At 33.2% G+C, this 21,583-nt stretch overlaps 1 protein-coding gene and 1 long non-coding RNA gene across 2 annotated transcripts in view; both read left to right on the plus strand.

The window, feature by feature from the left end:
• The window catches only part of LOC142354575 (uncharacterized), a 116,158-nt gene extending 98,855 nt beyond the window's left edge, over positions 1-17,303 (plus strand). The window contains exons 2-3 of the mRNA XM_075406901.1: positions 13,910-17,194; positions 17,242-17,303. Of these exons, the coding sequence (XP_075263016.1) occupies positions 13,910-17,194; positions 17,242-17,303 (3,347 nt within the window). The remainder of the gene's footprint in view (positions 1-13,909; positions 17,195-17,241) is intronic.
• A 74-nt stretch (positions 17,304-17,377) lies between these two features.
• On the plus strand, positions 17,378-20,459 carry LOC142354258 (uncharacterized). Its single transcript, XR_012761073.1, has 3 exons — positions 17,378-17,466; positions 19,606-19,744; positions 20,373-20,459. It is a non-coding gene; the product is annotated as an uncharacterized LOC142354258 (long non-coding RNA).
• Positions 20,460-21,583: the final 1,124 nt, after the last annotated feature.

Genomic DNA, 21,583 nt, shown 5'->3' on the forward strand with positions numbered 1-21,583 from the left:
GCTATATCTTTATTTAACTTATCACCCATATCATCAAGAACAATTACACTATCTTTGAATTTAGACTTATTTTTGATGTGATCATATTTATATCACATATATTAAATCAAAAATAAAACTCACCAGTCTCAGAATCTATCCTATCTCTATCATCTTTACATACAATGATTATATTTTTAGCGTGCTGTTGGTTTTGGTTTTGGTCTTGGTTTTGGTTTTGGTTTTGATCAATGTAACCGCTTGGCGGATCTAAGTATAATTTCAAATATTTTCTAATAAGATATGTTTTACCTGTTCCAGTTCCACCATAAAAAATAGTATGTAATGGTGACTTTTCACATTCAAAACTAACTAGACTCCTATTCATAAATCCACCAAAGTTTTCCTCTAGTTTTGAATATTTACTCGGTATCGAATTAGAAAATATAAAACAAATTGCAATTATGATAATAAAAATAAAAAATATACCTCCTTTATCCATTTTTATATATAAAATTTATATATAAAAAAATGCTTATCCTAACTTTTGAGGAATTCAATAATAAAATTAATATTGATAATAATGCTATGAGTGATATCAGAATAAAAGATATAGGAAAAGACATAAGTCTAACACCAATTGAAATAGTGATGAGAGATCACACTCCAGATAACACAAGTGAACCTAACTTCAACATTGTTGTGAATCTACATGCAACTGATGGTACACAATGGGTTTTAGTTATAAGAAGAGAAGGTGGTCCTGTGTAATAGTTTGATAGTTTTGGTGTTGAGACCCCACCAATATTTTTAGAAGAATATGTTGATCTAGGCTCTAACGAGAGAATACAACAATATGATGAATCTTATTGTGGGGCTTATTGTTTATATATGGTCTATCTTATTGATAAAGGATTTAGAGTTAACAATGCTTTGAATATTCTAGTTAATCAATGTAAATATCCAGGAATATATAACGAGTGTTTTTGTTTAGGTTGTAATGTTAATGTTAATGATAATCGGGGAACCTGCTTCGCAGGTGATCTACGAAGTAGCTTTGCTAATAATGTTAATGATAGTGTTAAAGATCTACGAAGTAGCTTTGCTAATCAGGGAACCTGCTCCGCAGATAATGATAATGTTAATGATAGTGATAAAGATACTGATAATGATAATGATAATGTCATTATTCTGCGGAGCAGCTTCGCTGATAATGTTATATATCAATTTGATGAAAAACATGGTGAAAAGTGGCAAGCCAAGCCCCATCAAAAGGGTAAACCTAACACTATCTCTGTAAATATAAATGAAGATCTACAATCATGGCTAAATGATGATAATATGATTACTGAAGCTACACTCCCAGAGAACTTTAGATGTATAATATCTGGTCCTAGTAAATGTGGTAAGACATTTTTATTAAAAAACTAATTCTGGCTGGTATATATTTTGATAAGTTATACATCATTGGACCTACTGGCGATCAATATAAAAATATAAGTTGCAAGTCTGTCGAGTTTGTTAAAGATATAAAAAATTTACCATCTCCCGATAAACTACCCAAAGACCTAAAGACACTCATGATACTCGATGATGTTAGAGCCAAAGAACCAGTTATTAATGAATACTTTTGTAGGGGCAGACATAATAATTGTAATATGATATATCTTAATCAAAATCTATTCACAAAAGATAGACAGAGTGTTAGAGAGAATTGTAATCTATTTATTTTATTTGAACAAAGAGGTAAAGTCCTCATATCTATATATCAAGATTTCTTTAATAATGTTGAATTTATTTATAATGATTTTGCTAATATATCTAATAAGGTATGGAAAGAGCATTATAATTACATTGTCATTGATATAACTAAAAATAAAAATTTTAATGGTAAACTAAGAATTAATTGGGATCGGAGAGTTTTGTAGATATTTAATTATAATTATATATATATATATATATATATATATATATATATTTATATATATGTGTGTGTTTAATTATAATTTATAACTATACTAATCTGTGAATATGGTATAGTTATGTTTATAATTATATATTTATTTAATTATAATTATTTATTTTTGTTTAATTATAATTTATAACTATACTAATCTGTGAAGATGTACATAACCTACAATAGAATTGTATAAATCTGAACTGGGAGATATGTTTATATACTTTACACTTTCTACATGTTAGATATTGATAGGGATTATTAAAGTGTTCTAGTAAATGATTATGTTTATCTCTATATGTTATAATTCTATTACAGACAAAACATTGATATGGTTTGCCCTGACACCAATTACAACTTTGAGCCCAGGACTTATTTTTACATTCATCACATTTAATTCTAAACATTTTTTTAAGGAAAAAATACTATTTCAAATATGTTATGATTATAATAAAACAAGGCTGTGCTTAGCTGTTACACTAAATGCAAAGGAAAACTTAATACATCGCCATTAAAATCTATAGGTCTTCCAAGCTCTTCTTTAATATGAAACTCTATATATTCTAATCTATCTTTAGTTACATTTTGATACAAGATATTAGTTGGTATAATATTTACCAAGTAACCTGGTGGTTCTGTTAGAGTTAAAGTATATAGTATGTCTGTGTTATTCCCATTAATTTTAACACCAGATATCACATTACAATGAATGTTAATAGTACTAAAACCCATAATTTCAACAATTTTCTGAGTTGTATATTTACCTTGTTTATATACTATTTTTCTAAAGCCTAGTAATGGGGCTATTGAGTTTTCTACATCAAAGCTAATTGCCCCCTGTTTTATTTTCATTAAACATTTCATCGTATTCGTATCAGGTTCTATTATAGCATTACCATCAATTTCTTCTTTCATTAATTCTGCTATGTCAGTTAACTCATATGCTCCCGGTGTAATAGTTGAATATAGCAATAGAATTCCTTTATAATTATAATTAAGGACAGATGTAATGATTGAGTCATTGTCATTGTTAGACCTAAGAGGTTCTGCTATTGGCGAAGCCGGTCCCCGGATCGGCCAAGCCAGTTCCTGGATTGCTTCACCTTCTATAACAGTACTAGCATATAAGCATTGATTATTTCTCCTATTCACATTAAGCACCGAGTTATAAACCGATAATCTAATTAAACCTAATTTTGTTGTATTAAGTATAGGTTCACTAAGGTTAAACTTTTCTGTTGGTTTTATCATTCTAAATTTAAGTGTATGCTCTTCTTTAGTTTTAGTTAAAGCATCATGTATCTTTTGTAGCTCCCATAAAAATAAACTATCAGTCATTTTTATCTTATAAAAATGGATTTTAATTTGGATACAACTTATGGCTATAATTATGATATACACAAAAATAAGATTATAAAATTTAAACCCAATAATCTGGCAACAATGAATACAATCAATACTAACATTAATATCATACTCAATAGAGAAGAGAATCATTTAAATTTACATGATTCATATCTAGAGATAGAGTTTGTTGTATCAGATGATGCTGGTGGTGTATTTGCTAATGATGCTAATATCAGATTAGTTAATTTTGGTATGATGGCATTTTTTAGATCAATTAAGCTTGAAACTAGTGATGGTAGGACTATTGAAATATAGATCATTTTCATCCTAATCTATTGATGTATAAGTTATTAACTAGTACTGATGATGAATATGAGAGTGGTTTTGTTAAAGATCAAGGCAATAGAGATAGTCAACTTAAAGGTGACCATATTGCTGCAGAACGAGATTATATGTATATGATGGTTAAGATGAGCGATCTATTTGGTTTTGTAATTGATTTAGAAAAGATTATATATGGTTTAGGATTTAAACTATTATTAAAAAGAAATAATAATGATAGAGCTCTGTTTAGAGTTAATGCTGGTGTTGATACAGTTGGTAATGATAGTAATATAGATGTTAGAGATATATCATGGTGTGTGCCCAGTATTGATCCTAGTAATGACAATAGAATTATTGTGCAAAGGGGTTTAAGTAAAAAGAATAATGTAGACATTAGCTATTATGAAAGAAAGACATTTTATAAGAATGTACCCAATGCTACTAATTTCTTGTTTGATCTTGGTATGGAAAGTGGTATGGAAAGACCACAATATATAATAGTTGGTTTTGAAAATAATAATGTTAATGAACAAACTCATGATACAAGTACATTTCATATAATGAATGTTACTGAATGTTATTGTAAGATTGGTAGCGAATTTTATCCTGAGGATAGAATGAATATTAATTATGGTGCTAATAATTATATTGAGGCTTTTAAAGAGATTGTTAGCTTTAATAAAGATTATAATGGGCTAGAACATAATATAAAACCATATATAAATCATAGAACATTCAAAAGCAGTTATAGAATATATGTATTTGATACTAGATATCAAAGTGATCATATAGGTCCACAAACAATACAACTTAATTTTAACTTTAGTGCTGCAGTTGCCGATGTTATATGTCATGCATTAGTATTAACTAGAAAGGTTATTAGTGTGAGTAGTGATGGTAATAAGATGGTTGATAAGACTTAGGCTTATTCATAACAAGAGAGGGATTATATACTTTTTAACTTCCATTATTTTTTTATATGTAGAAATGGGTTTTTTAAATAAATTCAAAACTAATTCATATTGTGTTGGTGGTAGACATTATAGTGGTACTATTAATATAAGAGGAGCTATTACTTCATAAGGTACTGAAATGTTAAAGAGTAATTGTGTTAAGTGTAAGAGAAATAAGTCAATGTTTGTATCTGATGCAACAATAGAAGCAGAGGGATTGAAAGATTTCTTTAAAATTGTTGGTAGGGCTACGGTTAATTTTGGAAAGAAAGTTGCTAATAATCCATTAAGAGCATTAGAAATAGCAAGCAAAATAGGAAGTGCGGCTGCATCTAGAAACCCTAGAGCTGCTTTATCAGCCACACCTGATTTAATTAAATTTGCAACTACTGGTGAAGGTATAAAGTTAGTACAAATAGGAAGAGGGTTATATTTAGGTACTAAGAAAAGATAAATAATTATATTAGAGTTTAAATATAACTATGGGTATGGGCATAACTAAGACTAAGACTAGCTCTAATATTATCTATCTGCGAAGCAGGTTCACTGATCGGCGTAACCGCTTCGCGGATATATATATATATATATATATATATTAATATTAATATTATTATTACTAAATACATTATTATAACTAAACACTAACAACTTTAGTTTATAAAAACACTCAGCTTGTTTTTTCTGTCAACGGAGTTGCGGCTTCGCTTATGCTTCTTATAATCCTCATATACCTTAACTAATTCATTATACTCATCATTATCTATTTTATTATCATTCATTGATTTACTATATAGTCTATTAAACTTATCACTAAACTGTTTACTTAAAGTATACCTTTATGAATACTTTATAATTTTATTTCTTATTTTAGTATTAATTGTTTTTGATAATGAACTATAAACAGTTGCTGTAGCAAAAGCTGTTGGTATAGAATAAGGTAATCCTATACCTGTTAATGCAACTGATGTTGATGTTGCAGTTGTTGCTATAGATGATAACACTATTTCTGTTATCTCAGCTACGTTAATATAATTCTTATATCTACTTAACTTCTTATTATAGTTATTAATTTCAGTTTCAAAATAATTTCTAATATCTTTTATAATGTTAATATTATTATTAAATTTGTTTTTGGCTTGTATCAATTCATTTATTAATCGTTCTGATACTGATGACAAACCTGGATATAGTAATCTCTCACTCTGTGCTGATGGTTGACTCATTTTCATTAGTAAAAAATCTTTCTATTTCTTTCTTTGTATCTTCTTGTTTAAAACCATAATGCATCTTAAGTCTTGCTTGCTCTTTATTATCAACTAATGTACTTCGTAAAAGTATAGTAAAACTATTGTACTATACTTTTTCTAAGAGATTTATTGTATTCTTTCATATCTCTTAGACCGTTAGGTAATTGTATGTTAGTAATATTTTGATTAAACTTATTATTATCAAATTCTTGTTTTAATTTTTTATATTTAGAGACAGTATCAGCAGCAACTTTATTACAAAAGTTAACAGTATTTGTGAATTCATTTGCTGATTCAATAAACTCATTAATTATTTTATGATTAACTCGTGTTTCATTTAGTTGTAATGTTTTAGTTGTGACTTTATCAAATTCACCTTTTCTTAGCTCAGTTATGTTTCTACTTAAAATGTCTATTTTTTAGAAGAGGTTAATAAGTTGTTGTCACAATACTCTTTATTAACAACATCTTTTTCATCTATCAGAGGATGTACATTTGTAATTTTATAGGTATCCTTCATGTCAATATTATCATTATCTTCTAGGAATAATTGACAGGCCTTACTTGGTGATAGACTAATATTTGATGATGCTCGTTTAGCCTGATTGAATCTATTTCTTGTCATTTTTTGTATTTATATACAGAAAGATTTGAATCCAGCTTGCTGGATTATCAGGGAAACTGCTTCGCAGACGACCGGAGGTCTATATTTAAGGATTCTAAAGCTTTATTATTAGATTCAAAGTCAAACTTGGATTTTAATAGTTCCTGTTCATAATACTTACCTTCTATTATCTCTCCATTCATATCTTCAATCTTATAAGTTGATGGTTGTGTTTTTAAAATCTCATTAACTTTAAACAACTCTCTATTCCAATTAGAAGTGTATCCCTTAGAGAAGCTATTACGTTTATCTGCATTTCTAACATAATCACCAACTTTAAGTTTAGTTTTAATATTCCTATAAATGAATGAGTATTTAAACTTATCGGGATTATTAGAAGCATCAACATGTGTCATATTAATTGTTGAATGAATGTTATTGTTATATGTTATGACTGCATCATTTAATATATTTACCCAATTACCATCACCATTGATGAACATTGGTTTATTAATTATATATAATAATGTTCTCTTAAATCTCTCTATAAACACAGCCTTTAAATCACAATAAGTAGAAAATAGTTTTGTCTCATATTCTTTAAGTAAAGATTTAAATGTTTTATTGTAAAGCTCACTACCTCTAGCTACCCATAACTTTTCTGGTTTTCTATGTTCAGAGCCACCTTGTGGATGTTCACCTGATACTATTTTAAAACAATTATTTATCGATAAACCAGATTTATTCTTTAATGGAATAGCCCACGCATTTTTTGTGAATATAACTATAACAGTTAATATAAACTTATAATTATTTTTGTATTTACTTAGAGATGACTTATCAATTAAAGCAGCTGACCATGTTTCATCTTTATATAATGGTATTATTCTTTCTCTTCTAAACTTTGTTATTTGGGGACTGAATGCTTCTTTAGCTAATAGTTGTTGTTTTTCAACATTTTTTTATGGATGTAGTCATGGTTTCGCCTATCTGTAAAGCAGGTTTCCTGATCAACGAAGTTTTGAGCTTGCTAATTTACCATAGTTAAAAACAAAATTATCTAGTTGCTCTTGATTAATAATATTCATAGATAATAGTTGCTTAGATATGTCTCGCATTTCATCATATAATCCATCATGACCAGCTTTTATTTCTAGTAATAATAATTCTAGTCTTTCTACTAAACCATTGACGAATGTTTCCATGTTTCATCATTCATCTTTATATAATGGTACTTTGGTCTTTACATAATGGTATTATTCTTTCTCTTCTGAACTTTGTTATTTGGGGACTGAATACTTCTTTAGCTAATAGTTGTTGTTTTTCAACATTTTTTAGGGATATAGTCATGGTTTCACCTATCTGCAAAGCAGGTTCCCTGATCAACGAAGTTGTGAGCTTGCTCATTTACAATAGTTAAAGACAAAATTATCTAGTTGCTCTTGATTAATAACTTTCATAGATAATATTTGCTTAGATATATCTAGCATTTCATCATATAATCCATCATGACCAGACCAGCTTTTATTTCTGGTAATAATAATTCTAGTCTTTCTACTAAACCACTGACGAATCTTTCCAAGTTTCATCTTTCATCTTTATATGATGGTACTTTCATCTTTATATGATGGTAATATTCTTTCTCTTCTAAACTTTGTTATTTGGGAACTGAATACTTCTTTAGCTAATAGTTGTTGTTTTTCCACATTTTTTATGGATGTAGTCATGGTTTCACCTATCTGCAATCAGGTTCCCTGATCAACGAAGTTGTGAGCTTGCTCATTTACCATAGTTAAAAACAAAATTATCTAGTTGCTCTTGATTATAAATATTCATAGATAATAGTTGCTTAGATATATCTAGCATTTCATCATATAATCCATCATGACCAGCTTTTATTTCTAGTAATAATAATTCTAGTCTTTCTACTAAACCATTAACGAAGCCACAGCTATGCTGATTTAAATGGCAACTTCGTTGATTGTTGGGGTCAGTCTTAGTAAGACCACTAGCTTTAACTTCTTCTTCATCTTCATTAGTATCATAAACAGTGGATTCACTACTAAAGGAATCTCTTCTCGGTGATGCGATACTAATTGATAATCTTCTTATAACTTTCGATCTATTACTTTTAGTATCCCCTCTTTGTTTATAACCAATATCCCTTAGAAATTGTTTTATTTTGTTTTCATCACCTTTTATGTCTCTTTCTGTCTCATTTTTATTAGTGATAAACATAAGGAAACCTTTAGTGAAAGCATAGTTGTTATTTCTTAGTTTTATTCCATTCGGTGTTATATTAGTGGGCACATTATTAATTGTAAACTCATTTTCATTTGCATCGAATGGGACTAATCGTAATTGAATATTCGTTTGTTTTCTCATATCTGCTAGAATATCAAGCATCTCGTTACTTAGTTTAAACAATTTGCCCTCTCGACCTGGTAATGTGATAGGCTCTCTGGCAGAGAACCCGCTTTGTTGAACGGGAGAGAACTCTAAAGCTTTCAAAGCGTTTGTGTTGTCTTCTATCCGTAAACCGATTTCACCGATCTGCGCAGCAGTTTCACCTATCCGAGAAGCGGTTTCACCGATTGCTTCCTTTGTTTCTGTTTGGTGGGCTTGTAGTATTTCACTATTAGTATTCAAATTTTTAGTTAGAGGATCAAATAACTCTTCTATTTCACCATAATATTCTTGTTGTTTTAATTTATCTTCTAATCTATTTCTTCTGTTTAGTTTTTGTAGTTTATTTAATTCTATGAGTTTATCTAGCCTAGTCATTTTATAAAAATAATTATCACAGTTCATTATATAATCTGATAGCGGCTTCAATAAACTTTCTATCTTCCTTAATTGTTAATTCTTAAATATTGTTTATCAGTGCTGGGTTTACCATAGTCCGTCGGTTTGGAGCAGACGAAATCTGCTGGCTAATTTTATTTAATAAATCTCTTTTGAATAAATACATGTTCTCATCTAGGGGATAACTTTTTATATTATTTACATAAAATCTTTTATCATCAAAATTACTTAAACTTCTTTTACTTATCTTAATTGTGGTCATACAATTTCCTAATTTTTGAATCCTACTTTCCTCTACTATCCTTTCCTTATTATCTATTAGAGCATTAAAAACTTCCTCGTGCTTTCCATTACTTTCTTTCTTTATTCCTTTCCCTTTTGCGCCATAGTTCTTTATTCTATATGTTTTGGGTTTTAATACAATAAATTCTTCTACTATTTTACTCCCTAGCTCGTGTTTAAACATTCCAGGGACTTTATTATTTGTTTTTATAGGAATATCGGGGATCCCGCTCAGCGGATCTAGATTAGACAAGTCCATGTGCTCGTTGTCAACATTACCTCTACTATAACTTAAAATAAAACTATCCGTGTCCATATAGTGGAGGTTGATGTCTTCTAGCGATGGTTTCAGTACATCATAATAAAATTTATACATATGGAGTTTACTTAACTCCAATACAGTAGAGCCTAGATATGTGGGTTTATCATATTCTATTTCCTATTTATAGAATTCTATTAGAGTATAGTTTTCATATCTAATTACATCTTTACATGTTGGTTTACTAACAGCTTTAAGTGTTTCATAATCATTAGTTAGGATCTTGGCTTCTAGATACTTTAATGGATTCTCACAACTTTTACCAAACAATGAGTTATTCATTACTTTAAATATATCTTTCTCAGGCTCAGTTTTTGCTTCTGCTCTCATTTTAGTATTAACTTCAATATAGTCTCTAATTATATAATCTTGTTTAAATTTAAATATTCTATGGACTTTAGTAACCTTTATACCCATCTTAACAACAAAACTTTAACATCCGATAGTGTATTGGGTATTCATATTTATTATTCTGATCTGATATTAGTTTCTTGCTTTTTGATGAAGTTGGGGTGTTTGTTTGTATCCCAGATCATTATTCTCTACTTCTCTTCCATGGGGTAGTAGTTGGAAGTTGCTAGTTCTCTCTTTACATTCATTATTATATTCTAAATCACAGATAAGCCAATAGCCGTAATCAGTATCATCTGAAGTATTTAATACTTTGTCTAGAGTCGCGTTGGAGTACTCAAAATCTTTATATGGTAGCTTTTGCATTAGTGCATAACCGTATAAGTTATTAGCATCGATGTACCATATGGATCTTTGATCATGCTCTGCCTTCTGCGAACGGAATTCGTCCGTGACAAGCCAAGCAGGTTCCCTGATAGACCTTTGACTCTGACTTTGACTTCTAATATACCTATCACCCATAACACCACATATGCCACCTCTCATTGCACTAATGAAATCTTTTAGTATTTGCTGATCTTGTATTGTTTCTAATTCAACGTTGCTTAGTTTTTGGGAAGCAATCGAAGCTGTGGCCTGGTAGACTAATATAATGTAGAGGACTGAGTTTTTATGTATTCATGTTTTACTTAACAAATAGGTTGAAGCAGTGTCCTAATATGAATATATCATTTTCCATTTATTCCAATGTTAACTCTTTACCTGTTTTATACTATTAGAATTATTAAAATCATCTACTTCATCTTGGGTTGGTAACCTATTTGTTAGTGATGATCTAAAGTCTTGAATTGATAGATTGCCTAGTTTATTATTATTGCTATTCTCATCTTTAAAGTATTCAGAAGGATATAATGTTTTATTTTTAACATTATCTGTGAGCCAGGTTACCTGATAAACTTTTGCCATTTTATCAAGAGACATTTTCAAGAAACTGTAACTATCTGTAAACTTACTTACACCCACTCTAAACATTCAAGCTTTACCATTAGTACTAGGTAAGATATCAATTCTTCTCCTGCTATTATTCTGTTTAAATATCTCATTAAACAATAGATTAAAGTCATAGCCTTTTCCATTATGAAATATTACTGGAATGAAGTGTTGATGTTTATCGTTTAAGTTACAAATACTACATGCTGGACCTCTATATCTACCTGTTTGGTGACAGTGATCTCTAGCTTTATTAACACAGTTTTTATTAGAAATGTGACATATATCATTAGCATCATGATACAATTTATCTTCTTCTGTGAATAGCATTGCTGTGTTTATCTTAATGCTCTGTTTTGTTTCTATTTCTAATAAATCTCTAACATAATTTTGATGCAGGCTGGACCAAAGTATGATTGGTGTCTGCTATGCCAACTATAGCCAATAGCAATAGGTGCTTGTTCCGATATCTTATATGTATTGCTACCAATCTTTTCATCTGTTCCTTTCATGTAACATTCAAAATCACTAAACATAACATTATTCACTTCTTGTTGTTTATGTTGATTCTTGAATTAAATTTGTTTTAACTTAGGGCAAACAATCTTTGGTTTGATTTGGACACAGCATTCATGAGTTTCATATTTATATTGAGAGCTAAACCAATAGGTATAATTATCACAAAACCAAATCTTTGCATGTTTGGTATTGGGTCTTTCTAGTAATACTTCTACATTTTTAATTAGAGCGCAATGTTCATTCCAGACTAGAATCTTAACATTTTGTCTATCTTTTACAAAGTTAGAACATTTCTCCAGGCGTTCTACTTTTGCTATGTTACTATCTTGAGTAGGCCCGTATAACCAAATATTGAAATTATATTTATTTTGGATTTTGTTATATAATCATATGCAGTTTCTCTATATTCCCAGTCATCGACTAGATTATTAATATACTTATTTTCTCTAGCTGCATCATGGGTCACACGATATAATGCGGCTGTAATACATAATCTTAAGCAATTAAATTTATTACTTTCAATATTTAAAATAGTTTTTGTTCTAGTTCTTAGATTTTGTGGTAGTTCAACATACAATCCTAATGATGGTTGAGTTCTTTTTATATTTAGCTTATTGTCAGTTATTCCAAGAAACTCATAATCATAGCCATAACCCTCATATGTTTCTCTAGTATTATCTAGCCATTGGTTTAGATCTAGTCGATGATCTTTAGTCATATATTCATCAGTTCTAAAGTTTATAAGAGTTGTCTTAGTCTCTTCCTCTCCTCTCCTCTTATATATGCAATTGGCCGTAACTTTATATTTATATGATTTAAATGGTTTAAACCCATCTAATATGTAATCTATAGGCTCATTAATATCATTAATATAACTATCCGGCTTAGTAATATATAGCTGTTTTTGATTAAAAGTTGATTTAATAGTATAATTATTAGCAAAGCTTGGATTGGTGTAACCACTTCGTGGATCAGATGAGATAACACTTTCTCTCATGTGTTTATTCATATGAGTTTGTAGACCTATCTGATTTTTATACTTATCGCCACAAACCCAGCATGGTTCAGTTTTAGTTTCAGTTTCAGTTTCAGTTTCAGTTATAATAGTATCCTTAGTTTTAATAATATCCTTAGTTTTAGTCTTAGTTTTAATAATATAAATATCTTCATCCGAATTATACACCTTCTCTAAGATTTCTTCTTCATCAGACTCAAACATTTTCTGAAATAGTTCCTTATGTTTGAGATCGTATGATTGATGCCTGTATAAACCCTTATTTGATTCAAAGGATAAATTACAGACGTCGCAGAAGTTTATGACACTAGTAGTAGTTGATTGAGACATGATGTATTTATTTAGGGAAAGTTTTGGAAAAAATAATTTTTCGAAAATGAAAATGAAGTGTGATAAGTGTAAAAATAAGTCTTGGAAAGAATGTAGTAATAATTGTAAAGAATTAGAATATTCTTGTTATATATGTAAAAATATGGTTAAGGTGAAAGATTATATAGAACATTTGGGATATCATTATTCTGATCCTGGTCAATATCTAACATGTAGTATGTGTAATGTTTATAAACATATACCATTATATAGTTTTGGAAATAGGAAATGTAGACTATGTGTTTATCTTCATAGATATAGATATGGTCATACTAAAAATCAATTCAGAGAGCATGTTTATAAGTATAATATTCAAGAAGCTAATTCTTCTTCTTTTAATTTATCTGTAATGTAGTTTTGGTTTTTATTGATTTTTTGATTGAATATAGAGCTAATATATAGTAGTGAATAAATTGGGGGTATAAGCAAGTAGTAGATATATAGAGTAGTGGGTAGAAGGGGCTCGATCAAGCGCATGAATATTTTTTGAGGTGTTTTTACTATGTAAAAATAGCTCAAAAAATTGAAATGCGCTTGGAGAGCACCTTTTACCCACTACTTATATAGTGAGGCTAAAATCCATATCTGGCGTTTTATGATTGGTAAGTTTCTTTTATGGTGGTCAACCTGGGTTATAATTTGGCGAGTTTCTTCATTTGTGTCAGAGACGAGGCCCATAACTGAATAAAGAACTGTTTCATTAAACTAATTATGAAGTTCTAAAAGTTTGGAAATTATAAGACTGCGTATGTTACTGTTGCCAACCTATACATTCATTAAAGTCATAAGTCGAGGTCTAAATCTGGATAGCAGAAATTTTTACAGTTTTTATTTGTTACGTATTCTAGCAAACCTATGGATGCTTCCCGGCTCAGATACTCCATTGGTCGGCGTCTCCTTGCTACAAGGCAATCTTCCAGAATTTGCAAACTCACCCATTGGGATATGGATGTTCGAGCTGGATCAACAAAACACAGGACAGGTTGTGCTGGAATTAGACAGAAATAGTTTTTGTTCTACAACAGCCAATGAGCCGACGACAACATCGTCAACAAGTTCTACTTCAACAGTGTCGTCAACCAATACTGCTCCAAAAACGTCGTCAACTGAGAAAACTCCTACAATGTTGTCAACCGATACAACTCCAACAAAGTCGTCAAGCGATACAACTTCAACAACGTCGTCAACTCAGAAAACTCCTACAATGTCGTCAACGGATACAGCTCCCACAACTTTCTCAGCGGGCACAACTGAGACAACGTCCTCAGCTGATACAACAACAACAAAGTCATCAACTGATGCCGTTCCAACAACGTCGTCAACTGATAAAACTCCAACAACGTCGTCGACTGATGAAACTCCTACGATGTCGTCAACAGATACAACTCCAACAACGTCGTCAACGGATACCACTCCAACAACGTCGCCAACTGATAAAACTCCAACAACGTCGTCGACTGATACCACCCCAACAACGTCGTCAACTGATGAAACTCCTACGATGTCGTCAACGGATACAACTCCAACAACGTCGTCAACCGATACATCTCCAACAGTGTCCTCAGCTGATACAAATACAAAAATTTCATCAACTGATGCCACTTCAACAACTCTGTCAACTGATACAACTCAGACAAAGAACTCAACTGAATCAACTCCAACACTGTCGTTAACAGATAAAACTCCTACAATGACGTCAACTGATACAACTCCAACAACGTCGTCAATTAATAAAATTCCAGCAACGTCGTTAACTGATACCACTCCAACAACGTCGTCAACTGATAAAACTCGAGCAACGTCGTCAACGGATGCAACTCCAACAACTTTCTCAACGGGCACAACTAAGACAACGTCCTCAGCTGATACAATTCTTACAACGTCATCAACGGATACAACTCCAACAACGTCGCCAACTGATAAAACTCCAACAACGTCGTCGACTGATACCAATCCAACAACGTCGTCAACTGATGAAACTCCTACGATGTCGTCATTAGATACAACTCCAACAACGTCGTCAACCGATACATCTCCAACAACATCCTCAGCTGATACAACTACAAAAATGTCATCAACTGATGCCACTTCAACAACTCTGTCAACTGATACAACTCAGACAAAGATCTCAACTGATACAACTCCAACAACGTCGTCAACAGATAAAACTCCTACAATGACGTCAAATGATAAAACTCCAACAACGTCGTTGACTGATACCACTCCAACAACGTCGTCAACTGATAAAACTCCCAGAACGTCGTCAACTGATACCACTCCAACAACGTCGTCAACGGATACCACTCCAACAACGTCGCCAACTGATAAAACTCCAACAACGTCGTCGACTGATACCACCCCAACAACGTCGTCAACTGATGAAACTCCTACGATGTCGTCAACGGATACAACTCCAACAACGTCGTCAACCGATACATCTCCAACAGTGTCCTCAGCTGATACAAATACAAAAATTTCATCAACTGATGCCACTTCAACAACTCTGTCAACTGATACAACTCAGACAAAGAACTCAACTGAATCAACTCCAACACTGTCGTTAACAGATAAAACTCCTACAATGACGTCAACTGATACAACTCCAACAACGTCGTCAATTAATAAAATTCCAGCAACGTCGTTAACTGATACCACTCCAACAACGTCGTCAACTGATAAAACTCGAGCAACGTCGTCAACGGATGCAACTCCAACAACTTTCTCAACGGGCACAACTAAGACAACGTCCTCAGCTGATACAATTCTTACAACGTCATCAACGGATACAACTCCAACAACGTCGCCAACTGATAAAACTCCAACAACGTCGTCGACTGATACCAATCCAACAACGTCGTCAACTGATGAAACTCCTACGATGTCGTCATTAGATACAACTCCAACAACGTCGTCAACCGATACATCTCCAACAACATCCTCAGCTGATACAACTACAAAAATGTCATCAACTGATGCCACTTCAACAACTCTGTCAACTGATACAACTCAGACAAAGATCTCAACTGATACAACTCCAACAACGTCGTCAACAGATAAAACTCCTACAATGACGTCAAATGATAAAACTCCAACAACGTCGTTGACTGATACCACTCCAACAACGTCGTCAACTGATAAAACTCCCAGAACGTCGTCAACTGATACCACTCCAACAACGTCGTCAATTGATAAAACTCGAGCAACGTCGTCAACGGATGCAACTCCAGCAACTTTTTCAAGGGGAACAACAGAGACCACGTCCTCAGCTGATACAACTCCAACAACGTCATCAACGGATACAACTCCAACAACTTTCTCAACGGGCACAACTGAGACGACGTCCTCAGCTGATACAACTCCAACAACGCCGTCAACGGATACAACTCCAACAACTTTCTCAACGGGCACAACTAAGACAAAATCCTCAGCTGATACAACTCCAGCAACTTCGTCAACCAATACAACTCCAGCAACTTCCTCAACGGGCACAACTGAGACAACGTCCTCAGCTGATACAACTACAACAATGCCATCAACTGATGCCACTCCAACAACTCTGTCAACTGATACAATTCAGACAAAGACCTCAACTGATACAACTCCAACAACGTCGTCAACTGATAAAACTGCTACGAAGTCGTCAACTGATACAACTCCAACAACGTCGTCAAATGATAAAACTCCAACGTCGTCGACTGATACAACTCCAACAACGTCGTCAACTGATACCACTCCATCAACGTCGTCAACTGATAAAACTCCAACAACGTCGTCGACTGATACAATTCCAACAACGTCAACAACTCATACCACTCCAACAACGTCGTCAACTGATACCACTCCAGCAACGTCGTCAACTCCTATATCTCCTGCAACAACGTCACCTGATACATTGTTGTTTATTACAACTCGGATAACTTCCTTGTCAACTGCTGTACCTGTAAATGTTGAAATGGCTCCATCAGGGCCAGAAGCTGGCGATAAAACTGTTCTAGGAATCACTGGCGCTTGTTCCCCACCGGAACTTATGGAAAAGGAAATGACAGTTGAGGGACAAAATGTTGAAAATTTCATTGCATGTAATGATGGTTACTCTAGTTTGGGCTGTGATCCTAATGCTGAACCTCCTACTGGTTTCGAGGACGCCAATTGTTTGACATTTTATGTAGCATTTCTTAAGAACACGTGGAACTCGACAGATTCCAACAATTCCTCAAGAAAAAAGCGTCAGTCAACTGGTAATGGTGAAACCGGAGTAATGTATCGCAATTTACGATCAGATGATTTTGATAGTAGCAACAGCTTAGTGGGTGACATAAACTTCAATACTACTTTCGGACTGGTACTAACTTGGAGAAACGTCGGAGATCTGGCAAACGATCCAACTAGAACGAACAGTTTTCAGGTAGACGTTTCCTCGTCCCATTGTTCTTGGTGCAGCAGCCAGGTCAAGGTCTACGCACCGTTCGTGTATATTTTTTATATGTACGTACGAGTCTATCTGTGTCTTTGTGTGTGAGCATGCGTGTTTGTTTGTGTTTAACAGCCGCGAAGCGACAGCGGCTATTATTGGGGACATCGTGGTTTTTTTATAATTCAAAGAATTTGAATTTTATTGCGGCGCTGCATTTTTTTAAGATCTGCTCACACATTTTCATGATTTTTGAAGTCAAATTGGAGAAGTGATTTTGATCACGCCGAAACAGCGAAAAGCGAGTGCTTTGCGGCGTGATGTTGTTTTGCTCTAATTTTAAAGTAGAGTGAGAAAACGGTGTTTGAACAAAAATTCGCTTTCTCGCGAGTGGTTTTTTGTTCACATGCGGTAGTTTCACTTTGATTTTTCCTGTTTTCTTTCAATTTTTTGATCGGATTTTTTTCTGAACGGTTTTCTCAATCCATTCATAGTTTATTCTAGGCCTAGTTTTTTGTTCGAATCAGATTGAATTTCTCGCTAGTGGTTTTTTGTTCTCGGTAGCGGAGTTTTGACATTGATTTTCTGTTTTTTTTTTGTTTTTTGATCTGATTTTTTTTAGAAATGGTTTTCGTAATTCACTCATAGTCCGTTCTAGGTCTATTTTTTTGTTTAGTCAAGGAAAATTCTTTGAATTATACGTCAGGACTTTTCATGCTATGTTTTTTTTAATTCGATTCCATCGATGATTCTTACGACCTGATTTCTTGGAAATGACTTTTTCAATGACTTCAATGACTTCTACTGTTTTTCAGTTAAAGTTTGTTTGCATGACGTCTTCTCTGTTTCTAGGTCAATTGCGTGACTTACTTCACTCAAAAAATGACTTATGAACTCACTTCTGGAACTTTAAATTTTATGAACATTTACTAGTTAATGATCAATAGTGTGTATCTAAGTAGTGCCAATCTTATATGCCCTAATTCTTGAGTATTAGTCTTGAGTTTTTGATTACAAATATTACTTTTGAAAAAAAGCTCTATTGGGGTTTTTTTCCTTTTGTAGCTCTTTCCTTATAGGTTTTTTCCTTATCTCATAAAAATGACAATCCGAATCTAAACCGAAAAGTCTAGTGGTCTAATAAAGGTCTGCTGGTCGATCTGTATATCTTATTTCTTTAGTTGTTTCAATTCTTTGAAGGTCACGAGCGTCAATCGCAGCTATTTTCCTGTAATCTGCCGGCTATGTGCGTGTGTGTGTGTCTGTGTGTGCTTGTGAGTGTGTGTGTGTGTGTGTTTGTGTTTGTATGTGTGTACGTGTGAGTATTCGTGTATATATATATATATATATATATATATATATATATATATATATATATATGTGTGTGTGTAGGTGTGTGTGTGTGTCTGTGTGTGTATGTGTGGTTGTTTGTGTCTCTCTGTGTGTGTGTGTGTGTGTGTGTGTCTGTCTGTCTATCTGTCTGTCTGTCTGTCTGTCTGTCTGTCTGTCTGTCTGTCTGTCTGTCTGTCTGTCTGTCTGTCTGTCTGTCTGTCTGTCTGTCTGTCTGTCTGTCTGTCTGTCTGTCTGTCTGTCTGTCTGTCTGTCTGTCTGTCTGTCTGTCTGTCTGTCTGTCTGTCTGTCTGTCTGTCTGTCTGTCTGTCTGTCTGTCTGTCTGTCTGTCTGTCTGTCTGTCTGTCTGTCTGTCTGTCTGTCTGTCTGTCTGTCTGTCTGTCTGTCTGTCTGTCTGTCTGTCTGTCTGTCTGTGTCTGTGTGTGTATGTGTGTGTGTGTGCGTGTGTGTGTGTGTGTGTGTGTTTGTATGTGTGTGTGTCTGTGTGTGTTTGTGTGTCGTTGTGTGTGTTTGTGTGTGTCTGTGTGTTTGTGTGTTTGCGTGTGTGTGTGTTTGTATGTGTGTTTGTTTGTGTTTGTCCACGAACATCGTATCTTTTATCCACATTTTTATTGCTTCTAAAATTCCACGCGCAGTTATTTTGTGTTACGGAATGCAGTTACTAGAATTCTGATAACATCCTGGTGTCATGAACAAATATTCGCGAGATTAGGGGGGGGGGGAGTTGATAGAAGAATACGTTTTTATAAACGATGTCTGATGAAGGTTTTTTTTATAATAAAGCTGCTCATTGCTTGTGATGACAACTACAGAAGCAGTGAACAAAGGCGCTGTGCAACTGTCTTTGTGTAAGAGAGACTGGACTACATTCAAGACCCAAATGGCAACTACATGGTCACAGGAATTAATGGACCCGGCAACAGTAATAATTTATTTTATTTTTTGTTGCTTTTTTGTGAAATTACTTGCAGCTAAAAGATAATCGCTATCAAGAATAAAAGTACCATGTTAAACCATGGTTATGCTGTGTAATCCCCAATCAAAGAGTGAATTATAATGAAAAATTAACAGAAAAAAAACACTAAAAATGGCCTTTGTTGATAACTAACGCATTAAAAGACTTATTTTAAGCGGTACTAGAGGCCAGTGCGACAACTCACGTCATAGCTTTCATGGTATCTTTTTTTCTGATTTTGGAATCCCACTTTATAACCTTCCTAAAACACATCTTCAGTTGCGAGTCTTTTTTTGATCCACTGTATTAAATTTGACAAAAGCAATGGGGTAGTTCTGAAAGCTGTGAAATCACGCCAACCGTTTCCAATTTGTGCAAGTCGCCAACAATTTTTGCCAGATCTTGCCAACATCTGGCAGGTCTTGTTGTGGACCTTTCCATGATCTTAAAAAAAGTGTTTGCGTGGGTCTTCGCACCTGAAACCCTAGTTGAGAGGTCGACTTATAAAACCAACACAATCAATTCGATTTTATTTGTTTTTCCCAAGGTCGACCTTTCAACCTGGATTTTGAATTCGTACAGTAAAATTTTGTAGGCATCAACTTTCGCTTGATCGAATCTGGGCCAAATATGGGCAATCTTTTGACCTCTGCCGGGCGTCTGTCAATTGAATTGAAACCAGAAGTTGGAGGAATCACTGGGGAATATGAGCCAAACAACTTTGCTTTTTTTAGTAACTCGATACATAAAAAAGCATTCATTGTAACTCTGGTTGTCAGTGTAATTTGTGAAATTATAATTACCTGATCAAACAATAGAACGGAAATTAAATACGAAAATCGGAGATAATTAAGCTTAGAGCAAAATATTAGATTAGACATTTTTTGTTCTGCTAAACATAAATTCAGATATTAACAGATAGTTTAATTTTTACCAGCTCTCCGACAAATTGATTGTATTGATAGTAAATATAACTGTGAATAAAATATTACTTTTGAGAAGTTTTGATTGTTCGCATTATGAGTAAAATTAGGTAAAAACTGCAGCGGATTAATTTTCGCTTTGAAAAAACACCAATAGTCAACGGACTCTATAAATAACAAGTTTTATCGACTAGCAGCCATAATTAAGTTTTTTGTAACAAATTGTTGTAATGCCAGTTATAATCAGGTGAACCTTACTGAGGAAATTTACCAGAATTTTTCTCGTAGGAAAAATATAATTTTCTTCTTTTTTAGAACGTCGAGTTCTGTTTTCAAACATTGACCTTTAACAGTAGCTTAGTTAAGAAAGCATTGATTGGGACTTACTGGTAAGGGTGTAGCTCGAACGGTCATTTCGAGTAGTTTTCTTCCCATATTAGTCCCTCCTCTTTAACCAACTACAAACCCTACCTACTTACCCTTCGCCAACACACCCACCGAGATACCATACCCCTACTCACCCACCAACCTACTACCATACCACATACTTAGCTACGCCCCCCGCCACCTTTGCGGTTCGTCAGCATTTTCCGAAATTACTATAGTTGTATTAGGAAAGCCGTTTTTTATTTCCTTCTCGTTTTCTTTGTTGTTCTTCTTAAAGATTCTTTCAGAGCACGACTCTTCGCATGTAGCACGACTCGTCAGACCGTTTAATGTTTTCTACCGACTTTGTTTTTATAGTGGTTTTAATAGCTGAAGCCTTTTGTTTCTCATACTTTTATTTCTGTTTTGGAACGGCGACTTGCCTATTCGAAGATTTTGTTATAGAGTAATTAGGAACTGGAATTACTATTAAACTTCCAGGTCACAGGATTTTTCC

The sequence above is a fragment of the Convolutriloba macropyga genome, chromosome 15, assembly GCF_964194025.1.
Source record: "Convolutriloba macropyga chromosome 15, txConMacr16.3, whole genome shotgun sequence".
In the NCBI taxonomy this organism is placed as follows: domain Eukaryota; kingdom Metazoa; phylum Xenacoelomorpha; order Acoela; family Convolutidae; genus Convolutriloba; species Convolutriloba macropyga.